Below are 20689 nucleotides of genomic sequence, written 5' to 3'. Positions count from 1 at the left end.
ATAATAAGTACAGTAATTGAAACAGGACAGAAAACAATTGGAAAAAAAAAACATAAACATTCAATTACATGTATACAAGTTGGTTGAAGAAAACATGAAGTTTACTAAGTAGGTACGATGGTAAGCTAATATTGTGGAGCTATTTTTTAGCAGATTCAGAATTCTCACAGTCATGGAAAAATCCTGGACAATCAAAGAATTTAACCCTAACCCCCTAGGCCTTTTTGCTAGGAACCATCCTCAATCCTCCAAAATCCTCCAAAATTTTACAACAGCGCCTAATTTCTTCAAAATTTTCAGACAGTCCTGCCTCAAAATGCATTCATCCTCAATCCTCCAAAATCCTCCTCATCCAAAAATGTTGCACTTATGTTCAAATGAAGGGTACCCAGCCCCTCAATCCTTCAAAATCGTCAGACAGTCCTGCCTCAAAATACCATTCAGCCTCAATCCTCCAAAATCCTTTTCTGAAAAATACCATTCAGCCTCAATCCTCCAAAATCCTCCAAAACCACAAGGAGGATTTTGGAGGATTGAGGAGGGTTAGTACCATGGAAAGTCATGACAAAATCATGGAATTTGTTTCTCTTTTACAAAGACTCATGGAAAGTTGATACTCCAAAGAGAAGTTCAAAATTGAAAAGTCAAGGAATCCTGCACAACCACAACCAATGAACATGTCGCGATATGGATAATATCTGGCTGTATGTGGCTGCAGTTTGCAGTCCAGTTTACTATATTTTCCAAAACGAAATATAGTATACCGTAGGTACATGTACCGTAGTGGTCATGGGAAGGCATTTTGTCCTGGAAAAGTTGTTGAAAAGTCATGGAATTTCTTTCCGGGGATTTTGGAAATTTTTTGGGATTTCAGGCCATGCTGCATCACTTGCCCAAGCAAGTGATGTCGAATGTTATCTCATCCCATGGTATCCTGCTGCCACCATTTCAGTCATGTTCCCTGTATCCAATAACAGTACTGAATGATAATGTTTTTTGTGCAAAAAGGAACCAGACTATTTTTCCTTCCAGCCTCGCTTATGTTACGTCGTTTTGAATGGGAAAAACATAATGGCTGCAACATGATAATGGTTAATTGAAGATGTTTTCCTGTTGTGTATCTGTCTGCGATCAATATTAAACGAGCTCTCTACAGAAGGAATCCTACGTGTACCTCATGTTGTGAAATAAACCTCATTTCCTCAGTTCCTCAGCAGTTTCATTTTTTTACCCCGCATGCATTCACGCACAACACAAGGCCAGCAGCATGCGTGCCTTCACAAAACATCACCATGACAACCGGAATTCAATCAAGCGTATTGGAGGCACTTTTTCCAGCGGAAATTGAATTTTATGTTCTGCCGTGCTTTGTCAAGATACATGGAAGCGGCAACTGGCCACAGTGCACATGTATGCTTTGCCTCACAGCGTGTGATACAATCTGCCAATAATTTTATTTTTCAATTTGGCCTCGCTAGTGCGAGAATCTAGAGTAATCACATTGTTAACGGCATGTACATGTACTTGTAAAGAATAATGAGAAAGCGGTACATGTATGCATGTTGAATGGTAATCTGTTTTGGGATAATCACATTCTTCAAAGGTGTAATAGAATTTGATCTGCTTGGTTAAATTTGAAGTATATTCCAACCGGATGGAAAAAGATGGCAATATTTAAGATGGAAAATCATTGGTGTGGTAAGGGGGGAGAATCAGTGACATTATGTTCAAAAAGTTAAGTGACAAAAGTTATTAAACTTGACAAAGCAAATAATAATAATAATAATAATAACCATATTTATATAGCGCCTTTTCCAAAGGATACAAAGCACTGGGGGAGAATGCAACCAAAGACAGGTAAACGAAGTATATGAACATATGAGACCCATTATGTAGCACCTTTTTGCTAGGTGCTGCGGCGCATAATTGCTGCCACTGCCAGAAACACCGGGGCAAACCCCTTCTCTTAACGACAAGTGTACCGGGTATACTGGAATCTTTAACGTGCATTACACAACACACGGGACCTACGGCTTTACGTCCCATCTGAAGGACGAAGCAATAATGATAAAGTGCCTTGCTCAAGAGCACAAGCACCATGTTCCCACGGTCAGGATTCGAACCCACGTACCACGGCACACGAGTCGAACACCCTAACCATTGGACCACAGCACCTACCAATTTTTTTTAAAAAGTGATTCATATTATAGACCTTATACATGCATACCGGTAGCAGCCATCTTAGAGGGCAGTGCCTTGTTTTGCTGAGATATGCATGAGTGAACCTTTTGTATATTCATTGTTACTGAAATAAAATAACAAAAGATGCCCTCTAAGATGACTGACTACGTATAAGGTCCATTACTATTTAAATGAATTCACAAAGGATTTTGTCAATGCAGGTACATGTATACAGTATTTCTTAAACAAAAACCATTTCAATGACCGATTAGGCCCCCCCCCCCAAAAGTCTCCGGTTTCTGGTATGCGCGCATCGCCGTAGCCATGCGCGTCGGCAAAATGAAAAAGTTTTTTTTTTCAATGTAAGATGATGTCTCAAAACCGCCAAACTCACTGGTTTGACTGGAATCCTGCTGTTTTTAGATGGGGTTACGATCGAGTATTTAACTTTATGTGGCCTCTCTGGACTCCCATATATTTTGCACTAAATTTAGTCTGGCACGATTTGCAGTCATCAAACGACATTTGAAGAAGAAAAAAAGTTAGAAAAAAAAAAGCCGCGTCGCCGCACCACTTTTGGGGCAAGCTCCATACCAGAAACCGGAGACTTTTGGGGGGGGAGGCCTTACGGACTGCAGGGCCCATCCCCCATTCTGTGTAACATGGGACTCATTTTCCCAGCTAGCGTACTGGTAGGTTACTGAAGTGTTCGACAAATTACGTTTCGTACATTTTAAAGGCCTGTGAAAAGGATTCATAAAAGGGCACATACATACATGTATATGACCTACTGAGGCAAAACAAGGAATGTCCCCCAAAACCTTGTTTTGAGTAACAACGCATGAAGTCGGAATAGAAAAATCATGTCAAAGTTGATATTGATTGTTACAGTGTATGTATTTTTGAGTAGCTAAGGTACATCCAAGATTGTTGTGCATTTTTGTTGGGAAAAAAATTCCCACAAAAGTGGAAAAACTGAAGAACGTTTTCCACTGCCGTTGGCTGCGAAATGTGTGTCTTTTTTTTTTTTCAAAGCCATTTTTCTCGAAATGAGGTTTACGAAACTTGGACACTGTTGAAGTTTCTGCATCATATCTTTGGAATAATGTACATGTTTAAAGCTACAGAAATAAATTTGGTATCATTGAAAAGCCAAGATTGCTATGCATTTTTGTTGGGAAAAAAATTCCCACAAAAGTGGAAAAACTGAAGAACGTTTTCCACTGCCGTTGTTGGCGGCGCAATGCATGTCTTCTTTTTTTTTAAGCTGTTTTGCTCAAAATGAGGTTTGCGAAACTTGGCAGGACACTGTTGAATGTCCTGCATCATATCTTTGGAATAAATTAAGCTACAGAAATAAATTTGGTATCATTGGAAAGCCAATGATTTGCGCTTTACATAATGTGAAAAGTCAAATGTGGGGGTTATTCCTCATTCATAAATACCTCAGACAGTTTAGCTATTCCTATTGGTCGAGAGCCCGTCACGTGGCCGGTCTTAAACGGATGATAAAGACATGGCTAGCTGGTCTTAAACACTTTTCCAGTGTCACAATAAAATGTGGACTCCTAAAAATCCAGTGCCTCTTATCGTTTCATTGGTTGAACGTTCACAATCCTCACGTAGGCATGCGCAACACTACCAGTGAGTCAGAATTTTACAGTTCTAAATTCAAAACGCAACGCCCCAGGTGCGTTCTGCGTGACATTGCGCAGAACATGCTACGCGTGCGTCAATCTCCATAAAGGGGTTGTTTACATCTTACTCGCCAGCTGAACACTCCATTATTTTGCTACAGGGATGTTTCAAAAAGCATGAAGTGAACTTGTTGAACAAAATCGGGATTTTTTGAACGAATTATTTGATATTTTTTTATGGATAAGGTATTTATGGTGCTGATAATTACCCTCGCCTCCGGCTCGGGTAATTATCAGCACCCAGACTCTAAGCGGTATTAAACAGAGTGATAAAAACCTCCGGAGCACACATTTATTCCCTTATTAATATGGCAGGCCACGTATTAGATTGTAGCAAAATTTTTGTATATCAATAAATCTTTGTACCGATATCACAACTGCACAATCACAGAGTTTCATTTTCCAGTTTGACTTTTCAAGTGCTTACACGTAATTGAACAAGCAAACATGTACCAGTAAATGAACCTGTCCGTACATGTACATGTACTGCAGTTTGTATACTGTGCATACATGTACATGTACAATCCACGGTACATGTACACGTACATGCATGCAGGTTGGCATTTGTGTTTAGTGTTATCAAGAACCGCAGTGATGAACCCAGATAACGCCACTTGTCCACAGTGATGCCTTCCTGAGTCATACACATCTTTACAGTGGGGAGTGCGCGTCATGCCGGCTTGACCAGTCGTATAATGAGGAATTGTGCAAGAACATGTGAGAATGAGTCAGGTTTCTCAGTTAAATGCCAAATGATTCAACGGTGGAATTAAACGTTCACATATTGATTAAGAAAAGAAAACGAGCAACAGTGCACGTACATGCACTTTGTACGTACATGTACCTGTACATATGCATGTATTATTGATGATACAGATCATACATCAGTAATTGACTACAATTGTACACGTTTGCCTCTACATAATGTATATTGTAGGCAAACATTACTATTAAGGTATGTTTGGTTTGACTTTAAGCTTTTCCATTCACTTCGACAATTTCACAGGATTTTTTTTGAAATTGCATCATGTATATATTTTTACTCCACGACAACTTACAAAATGACAGCTGATCTCATTCCAATCCTTGTGGAAAGAAAGTAAAAAAAACACCAGTTTTTCGTCCCTGCCTGCTTCCTTTTTTTCAAGCCTCCTCCTTTAAAAAAAAATTCATACATTTGCAATATATTTTGCACATGTACCGGTATATTGTCAATAAATTGTCTTTTTACCGTTTGTTTCCAACAAAATTGTAGCTACCGGTACATGTACTTGTATATACGTAGAAAGGGTTATGGCTCCTTACATTCTAATTGGACACCATCTTGTATTTCAGCCATCTTCGGGGGGGGGGGGGGGGGGGGGGGAAGAGAGAAAAAGGGCTCGCCTTCATTTTTTCAAAAAGGCTGTACGAGAAACTAAGTATATTTTCTCGGCCTTATACCGGTACATGTAGTGCTTTCTTTTTCCTCCAAACAAGATGCATTCTGCAGTTATTGATCTCCAGTTAGCAGTAAAGCATCTACAAACTTGTACATGCACATTGTACATATTTATTGCATAAATTTTATTGCACGAAATGTGTACTGTAAAATCTGGTTGACTGGTAGTAAACTCTGAACCTGCTTGTACATGTATGCCCTCCAGAAAGGACGTTTGAGTGTCCTTCAATACGAGCGCACTTTGTCATTTTTGCCATTGAGGGGGTGCTTGTGCACGGAGTCCATTCCGCAGCGGCCTCTCTGTCTCTTCTTGAAGTGTGGAGAGAGATGATATCCTCTCCAAGTAGAAACGATAACCGACCCAAAGTGCAGGTGTATGGTAGATCAGTTTTGTCCTCTCCCAGAAGTTCCGTCCATTAATAAAACAAATGTATTGTAAACACGAAAACTTGACGTTGACGTTTAAAATGAAGTGAAACAAGTCAGACAAACTCCATTTCCCATTTTTAGTGAAATGGACTACCCTGAACAGATTGCCGACCCACATTGTTTAAAATGCGCAAGACCTTTTTCTGCATCAACAGCAATTTGTGTTATTTGTTTGCTTTATTTTGTCTTTCTATTTGTTTTTCTGCAGTCATCTTTGCCCTGTGTGCCAGCCATGACAGTGGCATGTACATCAGTCAGGACGACTTGGAAAAATTCATCTCCACCTGTGATGGAAGCCCACCTCCCCAGGAAGTTGCTCAGCTGTTCAGAGAGGTAAGAACTTCCCCAAGCCCCTCCCCCACCCCCAGTCTTACACCTACTCCACCCCCAACTCTACCTAGTTTGGCAACTGACCTCCCCGCAAGATGGCCCAGCTGTTTAAAGAGGGACGCATAAGGCCCTCCCAGCTTGACCTAACCTCACCCATTGTCCACCCTAGCTAGTGTCCTTCTTGTAAGGCCTTCCCCTAGCCTTGAAACCCCAATCCTTCCAGTCCCACACTACCTAGCTCCTCCCTCACTTAATAAGACCTTCCCCTAGCCCCAACCCAACTCTACCCACAGTTCACCCTAGTCCCACTCCCTCTTGTAAGACCTCCTAGCCCCAACCCAGCCCCACCCTAAGTCCCTACCTACAGGTAGAGATTCTGCCCTAGCCCACCTCACTCCACCCACAGTCCCACCCTAGTGCCCCTACCCTGCTTCATAAGACCCTCCGTAGTCCCGCCCCAAACCCCATACCTTGATGCCTGTCCCACCCCATCGCCATCTAGCATGGCAGCCTACATCCCTAAAAACCCAACCCTAGCCCAAGCTCAAACCCTTCTTCAACCACACTCCCAGACCCACCTCACTGTCACCTGGCAGGGCAGACTACCACCTCCCCAGTTGTCCAGATGTACAAAGAGGTAGAATCCTACTCTAGCTGGCCCACCCTCAAACCTCTCTTCAGGCCCTACCCGACCCACCTCTTTATCACCTACCGTAGCATGACGGCCTGCCTCCCCAGTAAATGGTCCAGAAGCCCAGAGCAGCACAACGGTCCCCTAGCCTAAACTGAAACCCCTCTGCCACCCCCACCCCCAGACCCACTCATTGACCTGAGCATGGCAGGTTGCCTCCCCAGTGAGTTACCGTACATGTACATGTACCTAGTAAAAGCCTCCCGCAGCCCAAGCTGAAACCCCTCCAACTGCACCCCCAGACCAACCTCATTGTCAGGTAGCACAAGCAGCCTTCTTCCTCAGTAAGTTGCCCACATGTTCAGAGATGGAAAACAATCCCGTAGCCAAAACTCCAACTCCTCTTCCAACCCCAACCCCAGATCCACGTCATTGTCACCAGGCAGGGCAGCATGCCTCCCTTTTTGCCCACCTGTTCAGAAAGAACCCCCCCCACCCAAATTCCACCCTGCTCCACCCCATGTAGTGTGACAACTCATAATCCTGGCTTCGAAGCTTGCCAAGCTTTTCTGAAGGCCTTCTCCTAGCCCTCCCCCCCCAACAATTTTATTTTTATGCCGTGACATCTAATCCTTGTTGTGTTAACACAAACAGGGCATAAAATCAAATTACACATGTACATTTCATGCATGAAAGGTAATCCAACACAGCTGTAAAATATATTTGTGAATCACCTGTCTCTACTTACAATTGTAAATGGAGTAGAAAAATCATGACAGTGGAACAATATCAAACAGAATGGCCATATGGTTTATGGACGGGTGTAACATTGATTGCCTCTCAATATAATTTGATCGGGTACTTGAGTTTATGGTTCTTAAAGCTACAGTCCATCATTTGTAATTTGTGCATTTTGTTCGTTTGAAGCAACAAGAGAGTTCAAAATCTAATGAAGGATACTGAGCAACTAACCTGATGAAGTTTCAGCTAAGCTTCAGCTGTACATTCCGAGAAAAACAACATTCTTAGATCTCAATTTCAAATCAAAAGTTACTGAATCATGTTTTGAATTGTTTTGAATTGCAGCTATACGCGACGTCGCGCACTGATCCAACGAATTACAACAACCGCGCGCGCGTGTGCGTCGTTCCAATACTTGTGCGCGCTGCGCTGAATAACAAAACGAACTACTAATTTAAATTTTCCTACGGTGCTTCTTAAGAATCACCGTTGGAAATGCGTTCTTTCGTTGATTACTTCAAAATGACAGCTTGCCAGAAAGAATAACTTCACAGGGAGTTTAGTCCCCTTACTATCTTTCAACCAAGTTTGTTTTTCAACAATAATTACGCCAGTTACTTTTCGGATGGCTGCAAATGATGGACTCTAGCTTTAAACATTTTTTGTTTATAGGTCTTGTTCAAATGACGTCATTTCCTACAGACCAGCCACGTGCATCGGCAATTTTAGCGTCAACGTGCATAACGCGCATCAGCTGCGTCGCATTTCGAACTTATTTTGAGCAACAAGCGCGCGTGTTTTGGAACATTTTCAACACTGCGCAATGCGTGCTAGATTGCGTAAAAAAACGCAGTTGCACTTCTCCTACAGAAATGGCCATCATGGAACAGCCCTGTTGTATTGTAGACATAACTGTTCCATTGCAATTGATCCTTTTCAATTATTTGTAAAATGTATACACATACCGGTACATGTACATAGTGAACTTCTCGTTCACTATGAAACAAGCCCCATTGGGTTAGTAGTATTGGTAATACAACAATTTAATGAAACTTTTCTTCTCACTTCAATAGGTACTTACATTCATATACATACAGCCTGTCTAAAAAAAATGGTACAATCAGAAAAAAAATTGGTTAAATATGAAATTTCAAAATAAGTCATTCTTACTTGGCATAATATTAAAGAACAAAGACTGGGCTTTCCAATAGTGTTTGTTTGATCTTATTTGCTTCTGTCAATTCAGAGATATAATCAATTTAGTGCGATACACCAAAATCGATTTTGTGCCACTTTTATGCATGGGCAGAGTTGTTTCGAGTACTGTGCCATGCTGTCTTGAAGCTCACAAAAGATTGCAACTTGGCAAAAGAAACAAATCACAGATTAAAGTACACAAAGGAAGTCTGGTTTTCTCGAAACAACTCTGCCCATGCATAAAAGTGGCACAAAATCAATTTTGGTGTATCGCACTAAATTGATTATATCTCTGAATTGACAATCTTTAATAGTCAACATACATGTAATAAGTTCAATGATAAATATTTTCTTTTCATAAATAATAAACACATACAAATATTTATTGCATGTTTTAATGAAATACACTAATTCTTTCACCGTTCTCACTCAACCAGAAAGTGGCACAAACTCGATTTTTGTGTTGCGCAGTAAACTGGAGTTATCTCTGGATTGACAAAAACAAATGAGATGAAACAAAAAGTATTGGAAAGCCTGGTCTTTTTTCTTTAATGTGATGCTCAAAACGACTTACTTATGTTGAGATTTAATATTGAAAAAAAAAAATCGTTTTCGATTGTACCATTTTTTTTTAGACAGGCTGTACATGTATTTTTACCATTGATTGTGCATTGTAGACAAATCTAGTTACTTTACTTGACCACTTGAAGATGCCTCACTTCAGGTTGTTGTGGTTGAATTCGTCGTTTCAGTCCTTGTGGGTCAACACAAAACAAGGGAGCGTTTTCCTCCTTTCTTGAATGATTCCGTACATTTTTTTTATTGCCCAAATCAAAATACCGGTAGTATGGCCATTAGAGAAGGAACATCCTTTAAGAAACTTTGCTCTCTATTGTATTTCCAAAATATTTCCAAAATGTGATGTATCCCTTTGAAAAAAATTAAAAAAAAGTTTGCACAGTTTTGAAACTCCAATAGCAGTAAAACGATCCAAATTGGTAGAAAATGGAGTGCGAAATCTGATTGCCCTTGTTATTGGCTCTTTACGCGAACAAGAGAGGGCGCTTTTTACCACATTCGAGAGCCCCGTGGATGCACACCACTTGCGCGTTCTGGTTCATGCGCGTATAACACCAAGTACGCACAACATTTTTAAAATTGAAGTACACAAAGCTAAGCGTCTTGGCGTGAGCATCAGGCGTTGTCAGCAATACATTCAAATATCTCTCCAGTGGTCTCCCCCAACTTTTCCCTTTCTTACCGTTGAGGGGGTACCGGTAATATAAAGGACTTTACAGACACCAAGTGCCTTATTTTGACTAACTGTAACTTATGTGGTTTTTTTTCAAGGATGATCGGGCATCGTATGAGCAGTTCTGTTCCTGGCTCCTGAAGCACAGTCATGTGATGAAGCTGTCGGCATGGTTACTGCAGGATTCCAACAAACCGGGGCTGCGGTTGTCGGATGAGAGCGACACGCCCACATTCTATCAGACCCTTGCCGGAGTCACACACTGTAAGAACATTAGTTTCTTCAAATGTAATTGATGTGTTCTGAACATTATTATACGCATATACTGGCAATGAGGTCACTAGTGCACACCTATGCGCCCAGAGGGACTGCGAGTGACCAGAAGATGGTCCTAATTTGGCCGAGGGAAATAGGACCCTCTTCTGGTCACTCACAGGCCCGAGGGGGCATAGATGTGCACTAGTGACCGAATTATGCCAGTCCATATGTGTTTTATAACTCACCTCTGTCCAAAATATAAAATTAGAAAAGAAACCTTTCAGGGTTTTATTATTGAACTGTTTTAATTCAACAATTAACTCATAAGCAATTCAACTGTAAGCAATTCAACAATTAAAGGAACGCTTTTAGTTTCCTTAGATTACTGTTACCATTCACAAATGTTTGAGTATAGTGCCCGATCAGGCACTATACTCTGGAAATTACGCGCGCACAATGCCTCGACGCGTGTCTACATGTAGTTCACGCTGATGCAAGTTTCATACACTAGCCTATATTTGTGAATCACACGTGACCGCGTTTCATCCAACCACGATAAAGAACAAGCAACAGGTGTGTTATAATTACATGTACATACCGGTAGTCATGTGTCTGGTAGTACTGTAGTCAAGTCCAATACAATTCTAGTCACAAGCAAATCACAAGTCAATCCACCTACAGTAACTTGTGACTTGACTTGGGACTGGAGGAATTTTGATTGACTTGTGAGGACTTGTGAGGGACTTCACTGCAACACTGCTTTCTGGTCTGGGTCCAATGTCATCACTTTTAGTGATGTGCATCAGAACCGGGTATTCGAGTACCCGACCACTGCTGTTAGTAACCAGTTCCAGATTATGGGATTGGGTATCCGTAACCAACTTTTCAAATTACTCAATAACCTCTCAGACAATGAAAAGGAAAGGTTTGAATGCCATTTGTGGGGAATTTTCCAAATGAAAACATGGAAAACCAAAACAGATTTCACGTTTATGTGCAGTTTAATGCGCGACAGATGACGCTTGCGAAAGTTGCAGTTTGCACTGTAAAGCTATAAAGCCCTTCAGACAAATTCCGGGAGTTTTGGGGTGGGTTTCTTTTCGAGTTATCCGTGTTTTACTTCAATTCTGTACCCGGTTCCTGTACTGTCCATAAATGTAAATGTACACCAATAATCACTTCCATCACCACAAAATTCTGCATAAAACGTTCTGTGCTTGTACCACCAGCAAAGAGATTCCGCTTCAACCTTATAAACATGGAATCCTTTAGATATGGGATGTGTACATGCCATTAAGCCAAAATTCTTTGCTAAACTCTGAAATATGCTTAGATTGTCTAAGAAATGAATAAATTTATTGTTTGAATCAAAATACAAACTACACTCAACCAAAAGAGAATGTCCCTCCTTAATTCTTTTTTTGTCTACCTCAAAAACTACTGAGCACCTCTAGCTCAAATAATGACTAATCAGTACAGAAATTCCTTAGCAATTCAGCCATACTCTTTGTTTGGTCGAAAACAGTGATAATGTGTACAAATTTTTGCAATTTATGACAAGTGGTACTGAAAAAAAAAGTGCACTTTTGTATTCTTGCAAGGCAAGTGTGAACCACAACATGCACGTATACAAAAGTGCAACTGTTTTCCGGTATCATTTGTCATAAATTGCATAAATTCGTACACATTATCACCGTTTTGGGCCAAATTACGAGTATGGCTGGATTGCTAAGGAATTTCTGTACTGATTAGTCGTTATTTGAGCGAGAAGTGCTCGGCAGTTTTTGAGTTAGACACAAAAGTATTGGAAGGGGGACTTCCTTTTTTGGTTGAGTGTAGTAAGGGAATATCGTCTCATTCCATCTTTATGCACTCGTATTAGTCCTGAACAATTTGGCAAGTAAACCTGTTAAAAAGTCTCTCTAATTTAAAAAATCTAATTTTGTTTTCCCACAGTGGAGGAAGCAGACATCATTGAGTTAGAGAAGAAATACTGGGCACTGCAAGCGCAATCCAAGACGGGACGCTTTGACTTGGACACATTCATTCCACTCATTTCACCTCCTATGCCCAAGGAGCTATGTGAAGGTCAGTGGCCATTCCATTTCATTTGTAAACTTTGTGCCCTGTTACTCTCAGTCTCTAGTGATTCCACCAAATGAGGCTGGCCAAATGTGAAAGACATTGATATGAATGAAACCCATAGATCCTTTGCGTTGCAGCCATCTTTAAAGTGGGTGCTTTTTGCAGCCTCGACTCCATGGGCTGCGTGCGCATTCCTTCACTAACCCCTGGCCGTGTAGAGTACATCAACGATGTTGACTGATTATTCAGAGCGTACTGCGAGCGTGCTGCGCGGGTACATGATTTGAAGACTGACTGCGTGATGCCTGTAGGATATGGATTCTGGAAGCCTCGTTTTTTGCCAAAAAAAGTGTATTTTGTGTTGTAAAGGAAAGACAGATATAAATCTTTGCTCTATCACGCGACGTCTAAATGTCATGGATGAAAGGATTGATTCTACAAGAAAAGCCTTTCAAAATTTAAAGTATTGCGCTGTGCGTTAAACACATCGACTGCAGTCCTAATATAAATCTCCCAAATAGTGGGATACTTAAAATACACAATTCCAGGGGTGAAGCTTGCGCTAGGCATGATGGGAACCAATATGGTGCAGCAAGATTGTACCCATGGGGAACGAGGTTGGTGCTTTTGTTTCACAGGGATACATAGATGACCTCTTATTTATTCATTGTCACTGAGTTCAAATAGCAAATAAAACCCCCAAAGATTGCTGCTGAATATGCAAAAGGTCTAGAGGCATTACACGACCAGTGTGGTGACAAATTACTCAAAGACTATAATGTATAACCGGCAGGTAAAAGGGCCAGAAATGTCTTGCTAGAATTAACCAACCACCAGAGATTCATTGTGATCCAATGATGGTGCACCATGGAGGTTGCAAGTAAAATCTTGTCATAACAAAAAATCTTGTTGCAAAATCAGTTGGGATCTCTAAATGTCATGATTTACAAGAATCAAGATGCAATAAAAGCCTAACCCTCCAGGGTATTTTGGCTAGAAACCCTTCCAAACGCAGCAACATGCAACACTTGTCTCAAACAAGCCAGCCCAGTGCAGCAACCTCCATCAGGCCAAAAGTCTCAAGGCCAAACTGCCTCAGAAACTGTGGTCCCCGAATGCGGCAGGATACAACTGAGGCATTGTTCTATGGGACTAGCTCTCATCATGGAGCAGTGTTCTCCAACCTGTAATTATAACTTGGTGCCCCGCCAAGCTTTCTGAGGCACCCGCCAAGCTTCAAAAGCTGCCACCAACCTTAAAAAGTTGCCCGCCATGCTTTAAAAAAAAAAAGGAAAAAATAATAAAAAAGAAACACAAGTGGGACAATCTTCACCCTCCAGGGTACATTTTGGCCAGAAACTCTGCCAAAAGCAGTTACATGGAACATTTGTCAAACTGACAAGCCTGCCCATTGTAGCAATCCATCAGGTCAAAAGTCTCAAGGCCAAACTGCCTCAGAGTCCCTGGTCACTGATGTGTTAAAAAAGATGATGCCGAGCCAGTATTGTACTTAATTGTTAGTGTTACTGTGTTAGAAATGGCCTGAAAGCCGTTATCCGTACATAACGTACATGTTCATCTGCAAATAGCGCCCCTAACATAATTATAGCGCCCCCCCCCTCCGCTTTTTGATGGCACACCGACCGTTAGCTTTCAAAGTTGGAGAACACTGATTGAGGAAGCTCTCATTTTCTCATAAGTGGCCATTAATGCACTGGTGTTGATAGCTGAATGCATTAAAGTGCACTAGACAATACCACCTGATGCAATGTGTCGGTCTGGCAGGGTTTAATAGGGTTTATATTAAGAAAACTTAAATGTGATGTTGCAATACCCTTAGCCAAGTTTTATAGAGGAATCTTCTGATCTTTGACGGTATCTTTTCTCCACTAATACTAGGAGTATTCAATGCATTCGATGTGAACGGTGACAATCACATCGATCTGAAGGAGATGGCCTGTGGTCTGTCAGCATGCTGTAGAGGCCCACGGGCAGAGAGGCAAAAATGTAAGTCCAACAAACAGCTCATTTCTATTGGGTCTTGTGTATATACTACCGAGGGCGTTCTGTAGCTTAGCAACAAGCATCAGTGAAGGATATTAGTACCAAAAAATGCTGGTCCACTTGTACTCTTTATCTGTTGATATTTTTGATACCTTGGGAGACGAGGTTTTGCCTAACAATTTGAAAAAAGTCTTCATCTCAGTCCGTCCATTAATATGCTAGACTCCAAAATAAGTGGGCAAGAACCAACAGTCCAGGTTCACTTTTTATGAGAACGTCTTGGCACCAAACACTGACTAGTCTAGTCACAGACTCCCGTGTTTGAATTTACCCACTTGATATCTGCGTGATCAATTGAATGGAAGTTGAGGTCAACAATGTTAATTTTATAATAGTCATCAATTCGCAACATTTTCCATATGTTGTAAATTTGTCATGCTTTCTTTTGTTTCGAAGTACCCATTAATTACCCTTGAGTGGATGGGCTAAGTCAGGACACAAAGTTATTTTTAAAAAAATATAACGTTACACACATTGTAGATGCTCTACATGGTGCCCAGATGTGCTGTATTCTTGTAAAATCTCGCAGGTTTCTGAGCTCAACTTGTCCGCTCTATTTAGAGATGAAAGCTCTTACTTTAGTGAGTTACGCACGCTTGTCACAAGCCTTGAACCATTGCATACTGAGAGGTAGTTGCTCTGCCTGCCTGAATAAGTTGGACACAAACAAATTTGTGTCTTTTAGCCAATAGGGCCAAGAATTTTCAACTAGAAACAAAAATGTACAATTAAAAGAATCGCTAGAATGGAGTATTCTTCAAGGACAGACCTTTATTTTATGTGCTAGAGAAATGCTAACTTCAGAAATAACAAAAAGCTTACATGTCTTTCCAAGTTGTCTGTATAGACACGGGGCCAATGATTTTCGGTATTAGGAAAAAAATTGGAGTGGTCTGTCATAAAACGAATCGCCATTTGAAAGTAACTTAGTCGTTTTATTTACTGAAAAGATGTAAGCCTTGGAAAATGAAAAAATGTTGACATAGTTTTTGAAACTTTTCCCATTCATTTTTTTTTCTCTTCTCCTAGTTTTCTTCAAGATATTTGACACGGATCTGGACGGCTTACTGAACAGAGAAGAGCTGGAGAAGATGGTGAAAAGCCTGATCAACGTCCGGCGAGAAAACAGAGTGGGACAAGAAGTGGTGAGGGTTTTCTCAAGTTTGTAAAAAAAAAAAATGTTGAGGTATCCGTTCACAAGAACCCCCTCACCGGTAAACAAATTACAGTTAGGGGTGACCGACCGACGCCATCTTGCCTGACTGCAATTTTGCCACAACGCGCGGCCGTACCACAGCGTGTACATAGTACAAATCCCCTGGTGTACGTGCGTCACACACAAGGAATGGTGCACGTCAACCAGCTAAATGTCCCGCCCATGGGATGTCGTTGCTAGGTAAAAGGGCGCCCCTCTTTTATTGGCGCACAGAGCTCATACTGCGACAAAAAGGGAACCGAAGTATTTCTGGCTTTTAAAGGTCACCCGTGCAGGCAACTTTTCACCAAATCAACCCAACTTTTGAGTATTTTGTTTCTGTGTGTGTTTTAGAATTTCAATGGTGTTCAATTTTTTTGTGGTTATTTGTAATTGTCTACAGGATTTCCGGTCGGTGGAGAACTTGAATCCTGCCAACATTGCAGCTGACATCTTGTCCAATCACGATGGAGATAATGACGAGTGCATCACGCAGGAGGAGTTTCAGATGTGGGCGTTCAAGAACAGCCTTCCTGATGACTTCTGCAAACTCCTCTTCCAGGTTAGTGACCAAAAGTTGTTCCCATCTTTAAACTGTGGCCAAATGTTCCGAAATAGGATACATCTAACCCTAACCACCCTCAATCCTCCAGAATCCTCCTGGCGGTTTTGGAGGATTTTGGAGGATTGAGGATGAATGCAATCTACAAATTTTGGAGGATTTTGGCGGATTGAGGTTGAATGGTGTTGGAAGTACAGGAGGATTTTGGAGGATTGAGGATGAATGATGTTTGAGAAATATGAGGATTTTGGAGGATTTTGAATGAATGTTGATGAAGAAGAGGAGGATTTTGGAGGATTGAGGCTGATTACGTTTTGAGAGGCAGGGCTGTTGGAGGATTTTGTAGGATTGAGGCAGTGGGTATCCTTCATTTGAACATAAGTGCAACATTTGGGATGACTTTGGAGGATTAAGGACGGCTCCTGGCAAAAAGGGCCTAGGGTTAATGGAGCCATTAAGGGCATGAGTGTTGTAAATACTTAAGTGTTTTGCTTGGAAAAAAAAGCAGGTTATGAGTCCAAGTATTTCTTTGGACTGGCTTCGATTGCATCTGTTGCTCACCCATTGAATTTGCTTAGCATTAGTTTTTGCAGAATTTTCAACTTCGGGAAACTATGAATTTTGAATGGCTTAATTCAGTGCTGGAAATACTTGTAAGAATCTGCCACATCAGATGTAACAAACGTGGTTTATCAGCATTTTCTCTGTAAATCTAAGAAATTATGTGGAATTTTTGTGACCCAGACCTTTACAATATGGCTAGTTAACAATATGAAACATAGCCTTTTGCCAAGGCAATCGTGGCTTTATCCGGCATTTTTAGACAGAGCGGCAAAGCCGCGAAGTGACTGGAGCGGAGACCACACGCATGAGTGGCAAAGCCACGAGGCCTTTTCCAACTTGTCAAGAATTTCTAAATGTTTTTCTTCATTTTTCAATTTTTGCTACACTAAAAGGGTAGCAAAATTCCAACTAATCATTAGCCTTATAAATGCGCGAGTGGCTACTACCCTGACGCGAGACGCACATACATGCAAGCGCCTAAATCAAGTTAGAAAGGGCCTCGTGGCTTCGCCACTCTGAACGCTGGCTTGGTCTTTGCTCCAGTCGCTTCATGATTTCCACGTTGGCCTGTACAAAAGGCTATATGAAACACTACATTTTGGAAATCTCCAGACGAAATTCAAAATTTCTATTGATATCCCCTCTCCCCAGGTTTGCCACATCATCCTGGGCCTGAAACCCCAGACCACCGAAGAAGAGAAAGACGTCATCCTAGGCTGGGTGGAGAGAGAGAAGAGACGGGGCTTGAGACTGACGCAGACCTGGTACCTCGTCTCCATGCAGTGGTGGAGGACGTGGAACCACTACGTCGCTCACAGGGTAAGCAGGGGGAACCAGTTAGCGGGGAACCAGTGACCGGGGAACCAGTGACGTATCTCTCTGCTAAGCATAGAAATCTGCTAAGCATTGAAATATTTGCTTAGCAAAAACTGGTGCATAAAATATGCAATTGGAATCACTACATCACTCAGTAGGCAAACAGGGAAATTTGTGACCAATTGTCCAAGTACAGGTTGTCTCAAAACATGAAGTAGTCAATCCATAAAGATAAAAAAATACTAGCACTCTCTTTTTGCAAAACTTATCTATAGAGTCTGAAGGCGTAGTAAATACTCTACACAATGGTCTTTATCCCATCTCAATTGGACACCCCAGTCCAGAGATACAGCTGATTAAAATGAAAGGACTTGAATTCCAAGTTATGCCACTTGGTATCTAATGAAAGGCATTCACATACCAGGAAGGTGAAGAAAGTGGCCCAAACAGATTTTCACAGTCTTTACAAGCATTGCTGTAACTTTTAAACCAAAGGTCCAAATCACACAGAACAAAATTCCTGTCATGGGTAAAGAAACACTCTATCATCTCATGGTAAATGTTTAACAACAACAAAAACGATTTAGTTCCATTGGAAACATGTTTATTCTATTTGTTTGAAATATGTGTAGTAGACATATCAAAGATTACACAAACATGTATCAATAAATCTGAAAATCAAAAAAAAGAAAGTCACCCCCATTCACTTTGTTGCATATTTCTCCACAATGGCTGTGCTTAGTTCCATCTCATTTTGCCAGAACACGTACAGGGTGAGTAAAAAAAAAGCGAAACCCAAATGTCGGGACCATTGTTTTAGTGAAGTTCTGCATGTAGCATTTTCAAAATACTAGGATATGAAAGCCCAATTCATAAGCTTTTTTTTTAGTACAAGAATCATTCAAATCACTCATGTACTTTTCAAGTTACGGACTTTTAAACACAACCACCGTTTTAAGGTTCTGTCCACGGATCACAAAAAGGTTCAGTGTTCTTTCAGCAAAACAAAAACAAATCACATAGGGATGTGTGTGAATGTTTTTCGTTTTGCTTAAAGAACGCACACCTTTTTTGTGATCGGTGGACAGAACCTTAAAACGGTGGTTGTGTTTAAAATTCCGTAACTTGAAAAGTACATGAGTGATTTGAATGATTCTTGTAATAAAAAAAAGCTTATGAATTGGACTTTTATATCCTAGATTTTTAAAGTGCCACATGCAGATCTTCACTAAAACAATAGTCCCGACATTTGGGTTTCGTGTTTTTTGACTCACCCTGTATGTGATAAATATCTTAAAACTGAGAGCAAAATATGGCTCAATAAAGCAGTATAGTCCAATGTGCTCCTCCAGCCACCTGAATGTAATGAGGCCACCTGACCAATTTTGGCCCACGCGTTCTTGGTCCTGAAGAAATTCCCACATTATTTCACCTTGACATTTCAGCCACCTGCATAACATAAACATTGCAGTTATTCAGACATGAGTTAGGTTAGCTACTGTTATGTACGTGAACAACAGAATGGTGCTACATTTTTAAAGATGCATACCGGTACCCCGTGCTCTTCAAAAAATAGATTTTTATCTCCTAACGATTTTTCAGTTTGCGTCTGCAGCCCTCTGAAAAAGGAATTTCATTTTGCGCCCAATTGAACCCGCCCTGCAAGAGCCGAATTATTGTCTGGCAGCCATTAATTTAAAGTTTGTGAAGAAATAGTTCAATAATAATTTTTGTCAGATTTTTGCGTTTGATGTCTCATTCTGAAGGTTTTTACTTTTACATTTCTAGGAAAATAGCAATCGAAAAAAACAAAGATATTTTTGAGGTGAAACACGCTAATAGCACGGGAAACACATCTTTAATAAACACTACTGTGCCAAACATGTAGCTATAATTCTGGTTTAAATTTTTTTAAATATTTTCTTTTCACACAAGAAGTGATTCTTAAATTTATGTGACGCCACTACTTTGCTCATGTATCTGATACTTTTACATATAAATAAAACAACATTGGGCAACAGATACCCACCTAAAATATGTCCTGTTAGGGAGAAATATTGAAATGTTCTATGGAATAGATGATGCCTATTTGTAAAAAGTGTGTTTTTTTGGTTCTTTTTGCTTAAGTCGGCCTCAGGTTGAAAAGTGATTTGCTTGCGCCGTGACAGAACCGTCAACATCAAGCACAAAAGCCATGCTCAGGTCACAAAACTGAGAATCATGTGATTATCTTGGAACAAGTATCTGGCCACAGAATATTTGCAACCATGCTCATGCCACCCACGACGCGACAACGATTCATAATAAATTTAGCTGATACAGATGCATGCACGACGTTGTAACTTCACACAGGTCTATTGAGATTGATTCCCCTCCGTCGGGAACGCATTCTGTCGTAGCGCAGAAGTTGGAATTTTTCCTACTCTCGTGACAGTTGAATTTATGAGTGCCGACTGATGCCGATCGTCTTAATATCGCCGCAGTTACATTCAGGTCGCAAAAAAATCGGCGACTGCAATGTTTCTGACAGTCATAACTCAGGCGCAGCTTGATTCTGAAAAGTCAGTCACCGACTGATCTGTGTCATTGCAAGGTTGTCACATGGTCGACCTAAGTGTCGAATTATGCATATCACAAAGATCTGTCCGCAGTGAGAGCACAATGTGCAAGCGGTTTATTAAAGTAGAACATTACAATAATTTGTATGAAATTTTGGGTCGTGCAGTGACTAATGGACTTAACATCATTTTGTTTGTGTTGTTTATCTTTCCCCAACCAGCCGCCCATCAACCATTCCCAGGCCAGCTCCAACTCTTCCCAGAATTCCGTCGGCTCCCTGAGCCGGCCGGCCAATCACCAGGCCTGGAGTGAGCAACGGTCACGGAGCCCCCTCCTCTCCCGTCGGATCACTCACCATAGCAACGGGACGGGCTCGGCCCCCAACAGCCCCACCCGATCCCCCAAGCGATCCAATTCCGGCAACCAGGGGAGCCTGGGGCCCCCTAAGCCGGGGATGATTGATAACACCTGCCTCATCATGCCTGACAATAGGAAGGTAAGACAACTGCAGCTGTGTCATTGGTGGTTTACGAAAACCTGGCTTCATCTCCAGCTATGACTGAGAAGTTTTGAATGTCCAAACCAAGTGGTTAACTTTTAGCCTGCTTTTATTTATACTATACAAATATTGACTGCTTCGAGTGGTGTAGTAAAACAAGCCTCCCGAGGTGATCCATGAAGCATTCT

The 20689-nt window shown here is 41.1% G+C and overlaps 1 protein-coding gene across 3 annotated transcripts in view; it reads left to right on the top strand.

The window, feature by feature from the left end:
* LOC119728252 (ubiquitin carboxyl-terminal hydrolase 32-like) overlaps positions 1-20689 on the top strand; it is a 67400-nt gene that overhangs the window by 27488 nt on the left and 19223 nt on the right. For all 3 annotated transcript variants that reach the window (XM_038200419.1, XM_038200428.1, XM_038200410.1), the window contains 8 exons: positions 5957-6081; positions 9998-10163; positions 12114-12245; positions 14142-14249; positions 15336-15451; positions 15905-16063; positions 17279-17446; positions 20223-20498. In XM_038200419.1, coding sequence (XP_038056347.1) covers positions 5957-6081; positions 9998-10163; positions 12114-12245; positions 14142-14249; positions 15336-15451; positions 15905-16063; positions 17279-17446; positions 20223-20498 — 1250 coding nt within the window. The remainder of the gene's footprint in view (positions 1-5956; positions 6082-9997; positions 10164-12113; positions 12246-14141; positions 14250-15335; positions 15452-15904; positions 16064-17278; positions 17447-20222; positions 20499-20689) is intronic.

Source organism: Patiria miniata, unplaced genomic scaffold (genome assembly GCF_015706575.1).
Source record: "Patiria miniata isolate m_02_andy unplaced genomic scaffold, ASM1570657v1 HiC_scaffold_1, whole genome shotgun sequence".
Classification (NCBI taxonomy): Eukaryota; Metazoa; Echinodermata; class Asteroidea; order Valvatida; family Asterinidae; genus Patiria; species Patiria miniata.
This window is presented reverse-complemented; position numbering and strand designations above follow the sequence as displayed.